General features: G+C 38.1%; 1 protein-coding gene and 1 long non-coding RNA gene across 3 annotated transcripts in view; one reads left to right on the top strand and one right to left on the bottom strand.

Moving 5' to 3' along the window:
• Window positions 1-18,505, bottom strand: part of LOC108268079 (ADAMTS-like protein 1) — a 109,148-nt gene that overhangs the window by 57,394 nt on the left and 33,249 nt on the right. For both annotated transcript variants that reach the window (XM_017472770.3, XM_053681311.1), the window contains exon 2: window positions 8,694-8,816. In XM_017472770.3, coding sequence (XP_017328259.2) covers window positions 8,694-8,816 — 123 coding nt within the window. The remainder of the gene's footprint in view (window positions 1-8,693; window positions 8,817-18,505) is intronic.
• Window positions 15,463-18,439, top strand: LOC108268081 (uncharacterized). The gene is made up of 2 exons (XR_001813239.3): window positions 15,463-17,064; window positions 17,352-18,439. It is a non-coding gene; the product is annotated as an uncharacterized LOC108268081 (long non-coding RNA).

Below are 18,505 nucleotides of genomic sequence, written 5' to 3'. Positions count from 1 at the left end.
GTAACTGAAGAATGTTCCCATTTTACTTTTTAGGTTCACCTGAAAATCCTACTACCAATTTAAACCCGATTATTGACCACTTACTTGTGGTCTCTACAGTCTCTAAATAAATATACACCGATCAGCCATAACATTAAATCCACTGAGAGGTGACATGAATAACATTGATTATCTCACTACAGTGGCACCTGTCAAGTGGTAGGATATATTAGGCAGCAAGTGAACAGTCAGTTCTTGAAGTTGATGTGTTGGAAGCAGGAAAAATGGGCAAGCGTAAGGATCTGAACGACTTTGACAAGGGCCAAACTGTGATGGCTAGATGACTGGGTAAGAGCATCTCCAAAACGGCAGGTGGGGTGTACCAAATGTGGGCCAAGGAAGGACAACCAGTGAACCGGTGACAGGGTCATGGGCTCCCACAGCTCACTGATGCGCGTGGTGAGCGATGGTTAGCTTGTCTGGGCGATCTCACGGAAGAGCTACTGTAGCACAAACTGCTGAAAAAGTTAATGCTGGCTATGATAGAAAGGTGTCACAACACACAATGCATCTCAGTTTGCTGTGTATGGGGCTGCACAACCACAGACTGGTCAGAGTGCCCATGCTGACTCCTGTCCACTGCCAAAAGCACCTACAATGGGCATGTGAGCATCAGAACTGGGCCATGGAGCAATGGAAGAAGGTGGCCTGGTCTGATGAATCATGTTTTCTTTTACATCATGTGGAAGGCTAGGTGCATGTGAGTCAATTACCTGGAGAAGAGATTGCACCATGATGCACTATGGGAAGAAGGCAAGCTGGCAGAGGCAGTGTGATATTCTGGGCAATGTTTTGTTGGGAAACCAGTTACTTTGCCATGTACCACCTACCTAAACATTGTTGCAGTCTAAGTACACACATTCAACTGTATTCCCTAATGGCAGCGGCCTCTTTCAGCAGGATAATGCAATATTTGGCATGTGGTTTTAATGTTATGGCTGATTGGTGTATAAAATGCACACTTTAAAAACGGGGTTAACTGTAAATAACCCACACTGTTACTGGGTAAAGCCCAACTTTGACCCAGGAAAAACTCTGAAATTACATCACTCATTTCTCATTATGAAACTTAAAGAATGATCTGCTGGCTTGTGATATACAAAGAAATAGGCTGTTTTCCATTTATTTAAAATGATCAAAATTAAACTATTAAATATAATAATTTGTTTTTAAGTTGGTTGAATAATTGTAATAAATAATTTCAGTATTGAACAAAATAATTGTGATCATTTTAACCATTATTGTATAACCCTATAATGTGTTTTCCCCCCTGTGTTTTGGTCAGTTTTGCCCCACAAGCTTGATAATAAAATGAAAGCCAAAGATAAATATTTGCTAATTTCTGTTTATTTTATAGGATATAGTTCACTAAATTTACCTTTTCAAACTGGATGAGTGCATGTTTAATTATGCAGACACTTGCAGTACTTAATAAAAATAGTGAGACATTATTGAGGCAAATATTTTTTCATGGTAAAGTATTACCAAACTGCTTCACATATTCACAGCAAACCTCTTTGGTTTGTGGATACTAACCACATAGCAGGATCTCCATCAGCTTAGTGCCAGCACCCATGATGCACTGGGGTTAGACCACATAAATCACCAAACACACACCACGAATGAAACATAACATTACAAGCCCTGTACGCCAGAGCATTTCCAACTCACTCCGCAGTATTCAGCACTTCTCTGCAGCTGTGCTACAAAGGCCCTTGTTTGCCTTTGTAAGCCACACATGTTCTGACCAAGCTAAATAGTATCCAGATCAAATCAAGCACAGAAATAATGCTTGGCCAAGTTTGAGCTAAGACAAAACGACCAGCTGCTCCTGAATAATTCATTCATGTTTTTAGCTCCATTTTCAACAAAGACACACAAAATCATTGATGCAAAGCACCATGGTACAATGTTATCACTATTCCTCCCTGTGTGCCCCAATTTCTCTATTATATTTACTGCAGGAAATCATAGAAAAAAGCTCCATGTTCTGTCTATGTTGATATAAGTGATTTACACCCAGTATAAATTACAACTATTCAAGGTATGAGTAGAGATGTTCACTGCCTTAACCTGGTCAAGGTCACAGGGGATCCAGTGCCTATCCTGGGAACAGTGGGTGTGAGGTGGGAATACACAAAACCAGTTCTATTTATTTTGTAGAGTATAGGCATGTGGACAGTGTAAACAAAGTTAAGTCTATAATCTGCCCTGTGAGAATTTTGGCATGGAGTCTATGGCCAACCCCCAAATAACCATTGAAACCATTTTATTGATAACGTTTAAAAATAAAAATCTGTAGGATTTAGGACAAGCAAAAGTTTTCTCTTTGTGTCATGAGGATAAATGACTTCACCTTCTCCACAATCCAAGCTGACATTGTCCTCAATATGGATAACACTGTCCTACTCAGATGAAGACATGCATGGTGTATTGTGATGGACTCGCTTCCTTGCATGCTGAAGAAGGCTTTATTTAATATACAACTGTTAAAAAAAAATAAGTACACCCCATAGAAATTGTTGGCTTTTTTGACAAATGCCTAGTGATAAAGTTGATATACTTGAACAAAACCATGAGGAAAGTTACCTTTTTCAATCATATATTCAACAGAAATATCAATAGATGTGATATTCTTCTGTGGAAAAAGTAAGTACACCCTTGGCCTCAGAAGCTAATATTGCCCCCTTTAGCAGAAAAAAAATTCTTGTAGGCATTTTGCATAATTGTCCACCAGGCTTGCTGGAATTTTTTACAACTCTTTCATGCAATATTTCTTCAGTTGCAAGATGTTTGAGGGTTTTCTTGCATGTACTGCCCATTTCAAATCCGAGCTTTAACTAGGCCATTCCATAACCCTCTATATCTTCTTTTTGAGCCATTCCTTGTTGGATTTGCTAGTGTGCTTAGGATCATTATCCTGTTGAAAGGTCCACTTTCAGTTCAACTTCAACTTTCAGACAGATGGCCTCACATTATCCTCAAGCCCTCAATCTTCAAGCACTTCAAGCATATGATGCAGAATTCATAGATGAATCAATGAACACAAGCTGTCCAGTCCCTGAGGCAGTGAAGCAACCCAAACCAGTAACATTTCCACCAACTTGTTTCACAGTTGGTATGATGTGCTTCTCCTGAAAAGCTGTCTTTGGTCTCTGCCAAACACGTCTGCTGTTACTGTGGCCAAACAACTCTATCTTTAATTCATCTGTCCAGGACACAGTATTCCAAAAGGCCTGGTCTTTGCCTATATGCTCACTGGCAAAATGTAGTCTTGCAATGCTTTTTCCTGGCATGCCTCCCATGCATGTCAAATTCGTGCAATCTCTTTCTGTTGTAGAAGCATGCACATTGACACCAACAATTGCAAGACTTACCAGCAGATCCTGCAAATGAAATTTTTGGGTTCTTAGAGACTTCTTTTTGCATCAGACGTTCTGCTCTTATGCTGAATTTGCTGGGACGGCCAGTCCTGGACAAATTGGCAGTCTTTTGTGCCACTTGTAGATTATTTTCCTTACAGTGGAATGATGTATTTCAAATAATTTGGAGATCTTTTTAAATTCCTTGCCAGACTCAAAGGCCTCCACAACCTTTTTTCTGAAGGCCTTAAAGATCTCTTTAGATCTTGGCATGATGACACCACACACCTCAATAGCAAAGGGAACATCAGACACTAGATATGAGAGGGGTACAAATAAGACAGGTTCCACCTGCACTCCCTAAGCAGGTTCTGTTTACTGGCACCCAATCTTGAACACTTGATTCAAATTATATGGATTTGGAGGTGCGATAAATGTAGGGGTGTACTTAATTTTTCCATGTGACGGATCTGTTTTTTGTTTATTTAAATTGTGAAAATTACTACAAAATGTACATTTTATATGTAATTTAATAGAGTGCATCGTTTATTAATAGGCACTGTTTCAAAGATGATCAAATGTTTGCTTGTCCAAATATGTTAAATAACAACAACAACAATTTCCATGGGGTGTACTTACTTTTTCACATTATTAGGCTTTTATCATTATGTCAATGTTACATTTAAAGAAAAGAAAGTACATACAAGATGAAAATCCACCAACCCATCCTTTCAACAATGTCAAAGCAGTGTTTATATAATTATACAGGTCAAAAACAGAATGAAGATTTGATAGACAGAGTATTATTAAGGTAAACTCAATTAGATGTGGTAGAATCACCTAGAATATCACAAGAAAATGTTTTCTGTTCTGTATTGAATGCAGGATGTCAGGAGCAATGAATGCCGCAGAGGAATGAACACAATTCTCATCAGCTCCTCTTCACTCTCTACCTTATCTTCACTGAGAGCTGAACTCCACTGAAAGTGTGGAGCTTTGAAATGAGTGCATTTATTTCTACAAGATCCTGAGCAGCTGATATTTAGTTAGTTTGTTTTTTTATGATGGGATTAAAAATGACACTCTTTATGTATTCTTTGGTGTGCTGTATAATGGTAGACTAATGCTGTGATTGGCTGTTGGGGCAGAGAGATGGAGGATTGTGTAGGCCAACTGGCAGGCCAGGCCACTGGGAAATCTCCAGGTACTTCCAAAGGCCAGTTCATGCTGTAACACAGTAACACACGCTGCCAAGGTCAACATGTCATTCCTCTTATTAAAGGACTCAATCTGGCATTGAATTGGGTAGCATGACTATGCAGGAGCTTCACCCAAAACAAAGCTGACACATTTGGGACTTGTACCATACAGCTTGTCAGACATTACCGACAGTTTTGCTGTGACAGTGAACTTTCATGTACATGAACTATCATGTACAACTGCAGAATTTGAAAAGACTAAGTAGAGAGAGTGCAAAAATTTGTGGTTCTTAACGCTTGACCATCCATCCAGAAAGCAGCATAAAGCCAGTGCTTGTCAGAGCCTGCACACTGAAATAGGCATATATTGAGTGCCAAGGAGGTAGAAGTGTGAGCTGGCCAAGGTTATGCTCATTAAAGTGAAGAGAAAAACAATTAGAGCAACAGTGTTTCAGTCTCACACACCACCATGATCTGGACTTCCTGTGAAATTTTATCTGAGGGAATAAAAGGTCTTCTGGTGCAGATATCACAGATAGGGAGGGAGATTTGCTAAGTGTTAGTTGTATAGTATTACTCATGCCTACAACGGAGAAGCAGCTTTCCATTCCACTAGTACCACAGGAATCTTACCCTTACCCTTACTGAGATAGATGCTGATAAGTAACATACAATGTGTTTATAGTGCTTAGCCCTGCCACAGTGCTGTTGAATTCTCGATTCTGATTGGTCTGAAGGTGTTCATGAATTTTCTATTAAAGCAGCTCTGACAGTAGTCCTGGCTGTAATTCAACTGATTCATGGGTTTAAATGAACGTGCTTGTTCTTTGCCTGCTCCCATTTTGGGGTCACATATTGATCCTGGCACATATTTTATAACGGATGTCCTTCCTGACGCAATCCTCCTTGTTTTACGGGATTAGGACTGGCGCTGGCTCATGTAGTGGCTGGAGATGGTTCCTTGACCAGGAATCGAACCCAGTCCAATGCAATGAGAGCACTGCATCCTAGTCACTAGTCCACCTGGGAACCAATGTGCTTGTCCTTATATATTATTGTTTTTGTAGTAACAGCTCATTTACACGGACATCTACATCTCTGATCTTCTTCTGTGATCTACATAATCTAAGGCTAATGACATGACAAACAGATACAAAAATGCTATTTAACAAAGAAAATGGTGAATCCTTCTGTAAGGAAATATTTATTTAACATTTTTGGAAGGAGTCTTTGGTGTCAGTGCTTTGTAAGAGTTTTTAACATTTACATCATGGGAAAGTCTACAGGACACAGGACTTTGCACTTTCTAGTTTCTCTAGTTTTGTAACTACATATTTTTTTGTCATTTTAACTTCAAGGGAGAACAAAAGAGAGATATGTTCTTGTAGGAACAACTGTTTGTAGCTGCTATAATGTAAATGATATCAGGAACTAACTTGTCTCAAAGACATTCTACAACATTAAATGTAACTATACAGTTAACAAATTAATAAATTAGCAAATCACTTCAGAACCCTGTCCTGTCATTATCCTTATCCTAATCTCTATCCTTACATATAAGCCTGTTTCACAGTGCTTAAAAATTCTGTTTTAACATTGGTATCCAACTAATATCAGCTGCACATAAAAACACTAGAAAAACACATGTTTACATTACAGTGTTGATCCTATCACAAATAATAGTATGGTATTTTGAAAACAATGACTTTTTCAAAACATAACAGACTATTTTTGCATTGGTTCAATGCCTGGACATTTTACAATCAAAAGTATATGTTTATACAGAAGTTTAAAGAAAGCAAGGCTGTTCGTGATTTTCCTCCCAGGGGAGCCATCCCTCCCATCGTAAACATTTCATAGCCACAGCCAGAGGATGTCCTCTTTACTTTGGTGATACCGTGCTACCCATTTCAACCTGCAGAGTTCCAGTAGAGCATGAAGGATGTGTGTGGGTTATGTATTTTCAGTGATAGTGCGTTTATCTCATAAAACTCTTAGAATAACTAGCATAGCCTCCAGCATAGCATTCCACAAACACAAGAAATGAAAGACTGAAAGAAAGTGATTTAAAACCTTTTGTTATTTAAATTTGAATGGTCAACTCCGTGTAATTATTTCTCTATTAATCCTCCTGTGCTAACAACATTCCCTACCAAATGGTCATTAATGACCTGCTTGACCAAGATAGCCAATGAAAATGTTTTTCCTCACCAGGATCACTTCCTCAGCGTCATGCCAGAGTAACAGGCCAAGGTCGCAGAGGCTGCTAGTCTCCTCTATAGCTCTACAACCCTAAAAACAAGCCCATGAATCAAGACACTGACTACTTCTGGAGCTGCAAACTATGTTCAAGGCAACAATTAATTTCTCTGGCACTATAGTAAAACTAATAATTGTTTAAGAGTTTGAGGACTTGAGGCAACACAACATTAAATCAAGTTCCACAGCCAAGTGCCAAGTGGAACATGCCTTCTCTAAACACTGATTTAAGCTATATTCTACTATATACAAAATACAATAACATTAAAATTAACATTTTTATTTCATGTATAATTTTGGCATAAAGATATTCACACATTTAGACATTTGTATTATTTTATGTATAAAATATCCATATAGAAATGTTAATAAAAATGTATATTTAACAAGCAATTTTTACAAAAGAAAAAATCCCTAGCGCCCCCCCAGAGTAGGACGTAGGTGAAACAGTCAACAATCCTCAGCCTATTTGTGAACTTTAAGATGTCAGTCTTACTTTGAGTCATGATGTGCACAATATAGTTTTTATTCTCACTGTAATACCTCTGAGACAACAGTCCGAGTCTCAAATACCTCAGCTGCATTCGAAACTGTACACTAAATAGAATGCCAGTACACCAACAGTGTCGTTACTGTTAAGACATATTACATAGTATGTAGAATGCACCTTGAGACACAGCCTTGCATATGTATTGACTTGCCACTCAATTATCAGATTAATCCAGATGGTGGAGAAGGGTGTAACAATCCACGTCACAAAAATTTCCTCTGTGAGTAGTTTGCAGTAGATTTTATCCATCACTTAAGGTTTCAATCCTTCAAATCCCCAGATTTTAGATCCAGACATTTTAACTTTGAAATAATACAGGACGTTCATGGAGGCAATTCTGTGTGAAATTGCACAAATTAAATTGTGGCATTATAGCATTAAAACATAATGAGGTCCACAGCTGGTATCAATTTGCTCCAAGAAGGTGGCAGTGAAGTTTATGGCATTTGAAGATTATGTCATTATTAGGTCTTAATATGTTCCTCTTATGCCACACATACAGAATATGAAAAATTATATGGTCTCATTTTAAGTAGACACATGATTCTAATTCTAATTTTGAAAAACCTTATTGTTGATGTTGGAAAAAAAAATTTTTAATTATATTTTATGAATCAGACAATCGAGAAGGTGATAAATATTTTTTAATGGAAAGACTAAATTCAGAGAGCCATCAAGAGAAAATTAAGTTTCATCAGTGTCATTTCATGATGAGATTCAATGGAAGACATGCCTTCAAATTCCTTTTGATGCTTCTGAGACACAATCTAAGGATGGTATAAATATAAGGTGAACCTTTCTAGTGTTTACAATGTTATGACTGTTATCAAAGACAACTGACCTCTGCAGAATACTAGGGCACTTCTGTGCTCCAGTGTGGTTTCAGTATGTTAGTGCTAATCAGTTAATATCTAAGCTCAACGATAAGTCATTCGCATCAATCATGTGCGATCATGCAATGATTACATAACACAAATGGGTGACGAATGGATTTAGGAAGCATCTGGACTCTTCCTAAGTGGGTCTCTCAGAGCTGTGTAAAAGGGTCAGGTCACACAGATGTCAGACCTTCCCCTGCATGTGCGTCATACGCTTTTCCCATCTGTTCTTCTTCACTACATTCATATCCATGCAAGAGTCACTATTGTCAGTGTCAGCTGTATGGAAGCACATTTGCTGTCATTGAGATTTGACTATGAGGTAAGAATAAAGATGGCCTTGTTATGATTTTCAAATATATAAAAACGGCAGGTAAAAGACCATCATAGAAATTCAGACACTTACAGAATCCTCAGACTTGTGGCTTGCAGGACCTTCATTCAAGAAATCATCAGGGAGCTCGTCACGGCGGCTCAGGGTGAATTCACGGATGAATATAGCTTCTCCATCGCTAGCATCCACCCATACCTGAAAAAACAAAAAGTGTTATTGTAGTTCATTCCCTAATCATGGCATTATGTCTTGTGTAATGATTTAATAGCCAGTTTTATTATCTCCCATTAAATCTGCCATGTTGTAGGATCCAGTGATTGAGATGGAAGAACATAGGCAGGATTAGTTTTCTGAGGAAATGATGAGAAACAGGTAAAGAAAGCATGAATAGAGAACAAACACAACTACTATGTGTCTGGGATTCATTAGGCCTTGTCAAATATTTGCCCAATGCCCATTATGGACTATGAAAATGTGAGTTTTCCATTAAAGGCTAAGACCACTGTTTTTGTCTCCCTCTCCCCCAGTGTACCACAAAAACAGTGTATTATTTCTAGCATTTCATGCACATTAAAATGGATTTTCAAGCTGTTTGCTTCACTAAACGGTTTATGTTATGTGGTCAGCCCCTGCAGTGCTGGGTATCCCTTTTGTGTTTGAAAAAACTTCCCGTATTAGAAGTCACACCAGGGGAGAGCTTGGACAAGGCCCATTAACAACAGCAATCATTCTCAAGGATGCACAAGCTCATGGGCTCCAGCCACAGCTGCTCTCCTAGGGCCATAAACGCCCCATAATGAAGGAGGTCAGTTGTGGGCTTTGGAGGGTCTGTGCCAAGCTGGTGATAGTGAGGGCTATATGGGGGCAAGTGGGAGGCTTCTTCAAATCTGCTAAAGAATGTCTCCAAAATATGGACCAAAGAAGCCTGAGCAAAAATACCAAATCAAAGATGTGTTAATATTCAAAGCTTAACACTATTTGGCTAGCAAGGGATTCTGAATTTACCAATTCATTTGTCTGCCGAGGGATCGTTGAGTAAGTGGTTGCTCAGTGTTGTGAAAATTCACAACCCTTACAGTACTACTACTGTGGATAAAAGCATCTGGCAAGTGAATAAATGCATAATGTAATACATGAGCACAATAACTCATTAGGACACAAAAGGTGTAATTAATATAGGAAGTCTGTCATGAACTTTCCATCCCAGTATGTGAGTAAATATTACTCATTTTTGCTGTTTTAATTGTAATATTAGTGGTTTTACATTATGCAGATATTACAATTAACTAATGGACTTTCAAGCTAATGTAGTGAAGCTTTCTATTTAAAGAAAAAAAATTTTTTTTCTGAGTTCCACTCAGGGTAGGCTAAACATGACTGTTTAATGAAATATGTCAACCAATTTGGTTGATTATCCATTTATCCATCCATTTTCTGTACTGCTTATCTTACACAGGGTCGCGGTGAGCCTGGATCCTATCCCATTGAACTTGATGCATGAGCTGAGGGGTGCACAACTGCACACACTACGGATATTTTGGGGTTCTTTTTGCATCGGACAATCTGCTCTTGGGCTGAATTTGCTGGGACAGTCAGTCCAGGACAAATTGGCAGTCATTTGAAATCTGCACCACCTTTGTAGATTATTTTCCTTACAGTGGAATAATTTGTAGATCTTTTTAAAACCCTTGCTAGACTCATAGGCTTCCACAAACTTTTTTTTGAATGCCTTAATGACTGTTTAGATCTTGGCACGATGACGCCACACACCTCAATAGCAAAGGGAACATCAGACACTAGATATGAGAGGGGTATAAATAAGACAGGTTCCACCTGCACTCCCTGAGCAGGTTCTGATCACTGGCACCCAATCTTGAACACCTGACTCTTATTTTGTGGATTTGAGGGTGTGATAAAATTTTTTAATGCTGGTTCAAAAGTTTGCAACAGTTAAGGCTCTGGGTTACTGATCAGAAGGGGGTTAAGCCCCAGCACCGCCAAGCTGCCTCTGTTGAGCCCTTGAGCAAGGCCCTTAACCCTCTCTGTTCCAGGGGCGCCATATCATTACTGAGCCTATGCTCTGACCCCATCTTCCTAACAAGCTGGGATATGTGAAGAAAGGAATTTCACTGTGCTGTAATGTATATGTCACAAATAAAGGCTTCTTCTTCTTCTATTGCCTGCTTTTCTATTACCCATTTTTGTTTGGAGGATTATAAGTAGTTTGGATGGTTCCTGATTATTATTATTTTTAATTATTATTATTATTACTATATTTTATTATTGATTATTTAATTTTAAAAAGGCCTATGACTCAGTAGTAAACAACATAAAGCAAGCAAATAGGGTATAAATATGGACAGCATTTTTGCATAGATAACTTCCGATTAATGGAAATTCCTGACATGTTCTGACTTCACATTGCACTAAAGAAAGGGAAAATATGCTGCAGTACGCTTCTTTGAACATTACCTGTCTCTAGTTGTCTACATCAAAGGAGGGCATGGATGAACACAGCAAATACTTGTCAGACAAATTTACATGCAACATTAAAAGTCTGTCCTAGGCAGAACTTAATGACCCAGATAATATTGTTGAAGTCATTCAGTCATTCAGTCATTCAGCAGTATTGGGTATGTTTTTTTTTGGCATATTGCCAAATTTCAACAGCATACAACTCCAAGGCATTGGTGAAGTTACAGCCTACGTTTTATCACATTCTTGGCTACAAGGTCACATTCAGCAACTTCCAAGTGCTGGTTTACTTACTATGTCTTGAATAGCCTAAACCCTCAAGCAATTACTGGCCATTGTAGAAACCATGTTAGTGAGACTGATACCCATAAACCAGGAATAGGACACAGGTTTTTTTGGATTGCTCTCTGCAAAAGGCACTGGCAGGAGTGCACAGGAACTGTCAATGAGCCCTAGTAAAACATCAAACTGATCAAACTCTACATATAAATAATATTTAGACACCAGACATGAATAATGGGTTCCACTAATATGCGGCAGCAAAAAACCAATAAGCATTCCAATTTACAGAGGCAATTGACACCCAACTGACATTTTCAGCTGTAGTTCGGTGTATATTTTGGGAAAAAGTCAACCATGAAATGATTTCCTGGACAAAACAAGCATTGCAGATTCAGCTTTTGCACATTTCTTTCAGGACAAATTCTTTAGGGTCATAGACACAATCCCTAAGGTGCCGTAAAGCCTTATCCTGGGAGACTCCATCATTTATCCATATCACACTGTCCTATCAATCATAGCACGGTTATTCAAAAAGAGAAGGCCGCCGAGTGAAACCTGGCTGAACTAAAGCCTAATGGAGCATGGCAGCCAAGTCTTTTCTAGAATGTTTAAGACAAATTTATCAAATTCCCTTCTTAACGTCTTGCTTAAGAAAACACGCCAGCTGTTAAAATCAGCTGTCATGGGGCCTGTACTCCCATTGGACCTAGATGTTAAGTGCTGGCAGAAATCTCTTCTCTTAGGTCAACAACACTCTCCCTGGAAGACTATGTCCTTCTGTTGTGCTTCCGTTATGTCATCATTATAAACCTTCTCTTAATGAATATTGCAAGATTAAAATATTGGAAGTCACTATCAAACTTTTAAGTAATCATCCTATGAAAATATTATAGCAATTTGCCGGATTCTTTGGACAACCTGAAGATATGCGTTCTTCAAACACACACGTTTCAATAAGCAGTTAAATGAAGGTTAATCATGCATATCTGTAATCTCTACATGAATGTACTTGTGTGTCAGCACTGACTCCTGTTTCTGGAAGTGTCTTAGCTTATTCGTGCCTTTAGAAGATCTGGAAGATCTCCACTAGTACAAGTAGACAGAGAAGCACTTCTGTAAGTCCATAAATGTAAACACGTGTTATTCCAAGCTTTAAACAGAGGCAATTTTAAGGGTGGTCACTTACAGATAATAAACACTTTCCATATCTAAAGCACATTACAAATATGTCCACTATTTCATAACGGGACATAACGGGGCCCTGAATACTCTGTAGAGATTCTGGCTTGGAACAAGCTTCCATCCACCTAAGCCCAATGAGTACACCAATGCAGTGAAGGGACATGACTTCCAACACTAACAGCAATGATAATGAATGTATATGTGTGTAACAGAGAGAGAGAGAGAGAGAGAGAGAGAGAGAGAGAGCTTCTTTCTTTGGCACCAAGATTGAATTTCAAAGTACAAGAGTGGTGCATTGAGAGAGAGAGAGAGAGAGAGAGAGAGAGAGAGAGAGAGAGAGAGAGAGAGAGAGAGAGAGAGAAAGAGAGAGATCCCAGGTCACAGCAGGCTTACAGAAGAACACAATCAGAAATAATAACACCAACCTGATATTATAATTTGTCTTTCCTGGAGGGAGGTTCCAGGTACTAGAGCGGAGGGAAATGAAAAGGAGGACCACATATTCTCAGTGCAATTCCGACCTGGGCTTCTGTTTCATCCATAGCCTCCTAAGATTAATAAGATATCTTCCACTGTTTTGATAACAGAGTGCTCTTTTCCTCCCTGCTCATGACTGTATGAAATGAAACAGGAAGAGGTATTTGGCTAATCTCCTTCTAAAAGGATCAGTGCAAGGTTTCTTTTAATGCTTGAGTGATGAGGAATTCTTGAATGATGTCCACTGATGTGCCACTTGTCTTTTGTTCAGTGTCCTTTTGTTCCTCTTCTTTCTTCTGATTCCCTAGTGCTTTCTCTCACAGCAGATATCTCTTTTTTCCCCCAAGTGTTGGATCTCTTTCCTAAGAGGAAATTTCTGTCATAGGACTGTTTTCCTTACTCTTGCTGTGCGGTGACATGCTGCAATCCCATGTCATGATGCATAGGAAGACTTTCCGGACACAAGTTAGGACAGGGCAACAGCACAAAACTCTACCCGCAATATTTACTTGCTACAGAAAAAAAGGTCAAGGACACCAGAGATTAAAGCACTGATAAAGACATGTGCCTCTGGGAAATGACAGGGTCTTGGCAGGCTGGACATAACAATACACACTTTGCTTCTAAAGTTCCCCTGGTTACAATTTACACTTCATGCACTACACCCGAGTAAGGAGATTTCACAGCCCTAAGAGAATTCTGCACAGGAATTCTCTGATTCCTGACATGTTTGCTTTTTTGTATTTTTGTGTTTGCTTTTTATTTAATTTATTTTTTAAATACATACAATGACCAAGATTGGCATTATTTCTACAATAATACAAAAACATTAATAGGGTTACAAAATAGTTTTTCCGATAGGTATATCATCAATCCTGGACAAAAAAAATCCTTGATTTTCCTAATGTTTGTTATCCCTCTTTTTATACAAATAAATTAAACACACAAAAAAAAACCACCGGGAACTAATTCCTTCAACTCCTAAAGAAAATACACTGCATTCCATTGTCCATTCAATAAACACCTTTTTTCAATTCAATAAAAGTCTGATCGTGTGGGTTTGATGTATTCATTCCATGTATTCCAAATCAGAAAAAAAACTTCTATCTACTTACCATGGACTTTCATGATATACCTGTGTTTCCTATACAAGCTTTAGCTTTGAAGAATGAGAAACAGAAAGCAAATAAGTAAGCTAATGTACAAACCCAGAGAATGTGGACAGGACAAAAGAAAAAGGAAGGAAGGAACTGTCACAGTCATGGAGAAAAAGCTAATGCTAATCTCTACAATCCTCCATCGCCCTCTGCTATTTCAAAAGGTCTTAAAATAAGACATTTGTCTTCCTCTCCAGACTAACCGTCTGTGTTAGGAATTATTTATCTTTTTCTTCCCATACCTTTTATAGCACCGGCATCTCGATCTTATAGCCAAGTTATGTAAAACAAGCCTGCATGAGATCTGAGGATACTGTGCATGGTGCCAGTCCGACAAAAGTAGCCGTGACAGCATTGAATCCTTTGCCTCTTATGGAAATATGAAGCCACATGATCTTGACAAAGCCTGAAGAGAGAGGTGGCAACTTGAAGTGGTGATTTAGAGGTCTATTGCTTTCCGGCCTATGACTACCTCACAGCCCATTTATCTTCTGCTGTTTAACGGTTAACATTCCTGAAAGGCTTTTGGATTGTAAACCAACTCTGCCATGCAAACCTCAACGTGTCAGACTGTTCCCCTGCAGCCCTTACTGCTGACAGTTGTAGTAGTTGATTTAGATGGTCATAAAATTAAACTGCTGTTTAATGCTGGTTTACAGTGTATCCGTCCTAATAGGCCTGGGATCAACTTCACCCCAAATTATAGTTTAACATCACTTAAATGTAATTAGAATTGTCATCCAGAGGCCTTTTTACATTCCCTAATTTGCCTCTTATTTTAAAGCATTTCATTTTCCAGAGCTGCTTTTTAGATACAATTGTAGGGTATGATTAATTGAATTCTGTAGGTACATGAAGGCTTCTGTTGGTACATGAATCTACAGTGATTATATAATCCTATAGACTATGGGGCGTCTTTGAAAAGTTTCTCCAACATACAACTGCAACTGAAAATAAAAACAACCTTTTTATTAGCTCACCTTGGAGAAGGACGTAGTAAAAAGTCTGCAAGTGTGATTTTCATGTTCAATCTTACAAAGCAAGACAAAGACTTACGATAGACAAGTATGCCATTCGTTCAGTAAACTATTTCCTTTTCGGTTCTTCACTCACCACTCTTGTGCTTCTGTGCTTAAGCATCTTACTTTAGCTTCACTGTAAAGATCATCATTCTGACATTTTCCTGTACTTTAGAAAACAGTCATGTATCACGTTATCCCCCCCCCCCCCCCCAAAAGGTCTCCTTCTTAATTAAGAGAAATATCCAGTTGTCCCTTATAACATACCCATTTCCAAAATGCTTGTGCTCTGATTAAATTGTCAGGGTTAAATTTAATATAACTTTAAACAAACGAATTAATCTTCACCGCTGTGGAAATGGATGTGGATTCTAAATAACCTTTCATTGGTAGGTTTATACACTTTTACAGTGGAAGAGTGTAAGGTTTGACATATTGTCTGTAGACCATTCCATTGTTCAAGTTTTTTTTTACATACTTTTCAGGTGTTGCTAAGTGTTCCACGAACAGCTTTAAATAGACACCACATCACTTTTGTGAAAAGACTGATTTGCTGGTATGTTTCTAGTTGAAGCTACAAGGAAGTTGGCAAAGGCAAACTGAAGGGCTGGACCTTAACTGCAGTCATACAATAAAATGACGTCAATGCACGAGGCAGAGCATCGTGTCTTTAGTAAGACATTCTTCTTTGAACATATGAAGAATTAATTAAACTGACATCAGTGCAATGCTATTAACTGAATGATGCAAAGTGGAATTCACAACATATAGGAATGATTTAAAACCCTAAACCAAATGACAATTTAATAAGCTATTTCCTGGGAGGTGGTTATACACCACTTGCCATGCTTCTGTGCCATGCAAGTTTACATTGCTTAAAATACTGCTGTACTTCAGTCATGCGTCACTTCTCATGTGCGTAGTCAGTGGCATGTCTCAAACAATATCCCTCTCTAAATAAAGCACACGAATATGTCAAAATCCCCTCATAACATTCTCTCAGCCATTGTATTTCTATATGACCCACCTATTCACTAAATATAAATCCTAACTAACTTTCTGATTATACTGCCTATTAGAATTTATTAGCAGAAGCAGTACTGTAATAAAATAAAATAATTAATTGTCACCTAGAAATGTTTGTTTAAAATAAAAAAAATGCCTTGGTGTCTGCTGATAATTTTTTCAGGTCAAAAGGCAGGTGAGAATAATAGAATGAATGTTTAATGGGTTTTCAGTGGAAATCAGACTACAGATTAAGAGCATTGCTAGCCACAGCAGTGCTGACCTGAAGACTGTTGCTTTTAGACCAGGGTTCATCTATTACAATCTTGGAAGACATTTGCATTGTTTAGTATTTCATCATCTTTTTTTTAAGAACTAGAGCACTGGCGTGTGAACACTGACTATGAATGTTAAAAAAAAAAAAAAGTCCACCCTTGTACATAGTAGTTGTTGCCAGAGCACGTTGCTTTTCTAATCATTTAGAATATAGTAACAAGGAAGTTGGCAACAATAACTTAAAGGGTTGGACCTTACCTCCAGTGTTACAATGATACGTCAATGCACGTAGGTAGAGCAGTGGTTGGGATCTTTTACCAAACATTTGGATTTCAAGCTCTGAAGAATTCACTTAAATGAAGGAAGAAAATGAAGGACGCAGGCTGCAGGTCGACAGGAGTGATAAATAATCACAAAGATTTTATTGCAAAATCATTGGAGAGTTTTGTTGGCCATGAGCACCAAACTCATCTAAAGAACCAAATACCTCGACCACATAACCATGTTCATAGAGTGCGCTCGAAAGACGTGGATGAAGTTTTTGGAAAAACAAACCCCTGACCTAAACAAGTAGGTAATAATTGTATCTAATCTGTAGTGACTGTTTCTGGGTGTAGGCTTTTCTCTGGGTGGTGTAATGCATGTGCTTGTTTTTAATAATGTGTTTAATTGGATGTGTCGTCTGAGAAAATGAGGAAAGTCAAAACAATGATGTCTGACTTTGCTGTGATCTTTTAATACAATTCAATCAGATACTGAAGAAAAATGCTTTGTAAGTTAGTTATATGTACTGAAGCTGGGTGGCTGGTTACTCATTATCTTGCTACTCATGTGTATTTTTTCATCGTACCTTTCAGGAATGCTGTATGACTGGAATTCCTGAAACTCTGCAATAGCGGTGTGCTTCACTGGCACAGTGACTTAAGCTTCTAGAAGAAACAGGCCAAAAATGTCTTAAATATGTAATGAAATTATATATATACACATCATAATGGGAGGATACAGCTTTATGGACAACTCAAAACAATTGATGTGTAGGCCACACTGGATTTTACCTCCATGGAACACTTAACAGCTTATACACATCGAGCAAACCAAGGATTGTTGATGCCTTTAGGGAACCTTTGGAATGATATCATGTTCCAGTTAAACTTTAAGGGACCTTTTGACAGAAAACATCAACTGGGTGAAGTGGTACAAAACGAGGAGACTTAATCACAGCACTTTTCGTTTTGCTGTAAACCTGCTGTAAAATGTCTCCTGAGGAAGAAGAGCCAATAACTTGTTGACTCTAAATGAAAAATATGTATCCATGCACACCATGTCATTAGAACGGTTCTCAGTCACTGATGAGAAACTTGTGTCATGCAATCACAAATGCCTCCAAGTAACTATATACGTTATATGAGTGAGTAGCCAAATATAATGAATTACTGAGTGATGCTTTTACATTTAACAGGATAATATAACCAAACATGCGTTTTAGCAGTTTCTTAAACTATGCCTTTGGCATAATAACCAGCACCGATCTTTGGACAATGTACTTTGGACAAGCCACGCAACTCTTAAAGGATAACATGACACGGCCTACATCTGAGCAGTGCTGAGACAACGCCAAGTACCATTGTGTACGTTTTATGTACAGTGCTTATTTTTAATTCTATTCATGAATTTTCTTTATTAATATTTACATTAGAATTTATTGTTAATATTATATAGATTTTGGTTTTAATCCCTTGGGATTCTGTTGTTTCTACTGGACAAATTGCATTTTAGCATTAAATATATATAATATATTAGCATACAGTATATGTATGTGTCTTTATACATGCCTGTAATTCAATTAATGTGAAGAATATGAGACAAAATGATTGTGCAGGGGACTAGTGGAAATTAAAAAAATAAAATAAAATCATATAATAAAAAAAATATTGTTGCATTGTAACTGATCCCATTGACTCCCTTTTTCATACTTGCATTATTCCTTTTCCTGTGATCCATGCAAATTCTT

This window comes from Ictalurus punctatus, chromosome 7 (genome assembly GCF_001660625.3).
Source record: "Ictalurus punctatus breed USDA103 chromosome 7, Coco_2.0, whole genome shotgun sequence".
NCBI lineage: Eukaryota > Metazoa > Chordata > Actinopteri > Siluriformes > Ictaluridae > Ictalurus > Ictalurus punctatus.
Note: the sequence above shows the minus strand (reverse complement) of the source record. Positions and strands in the feature narration are given on the sequence as shown.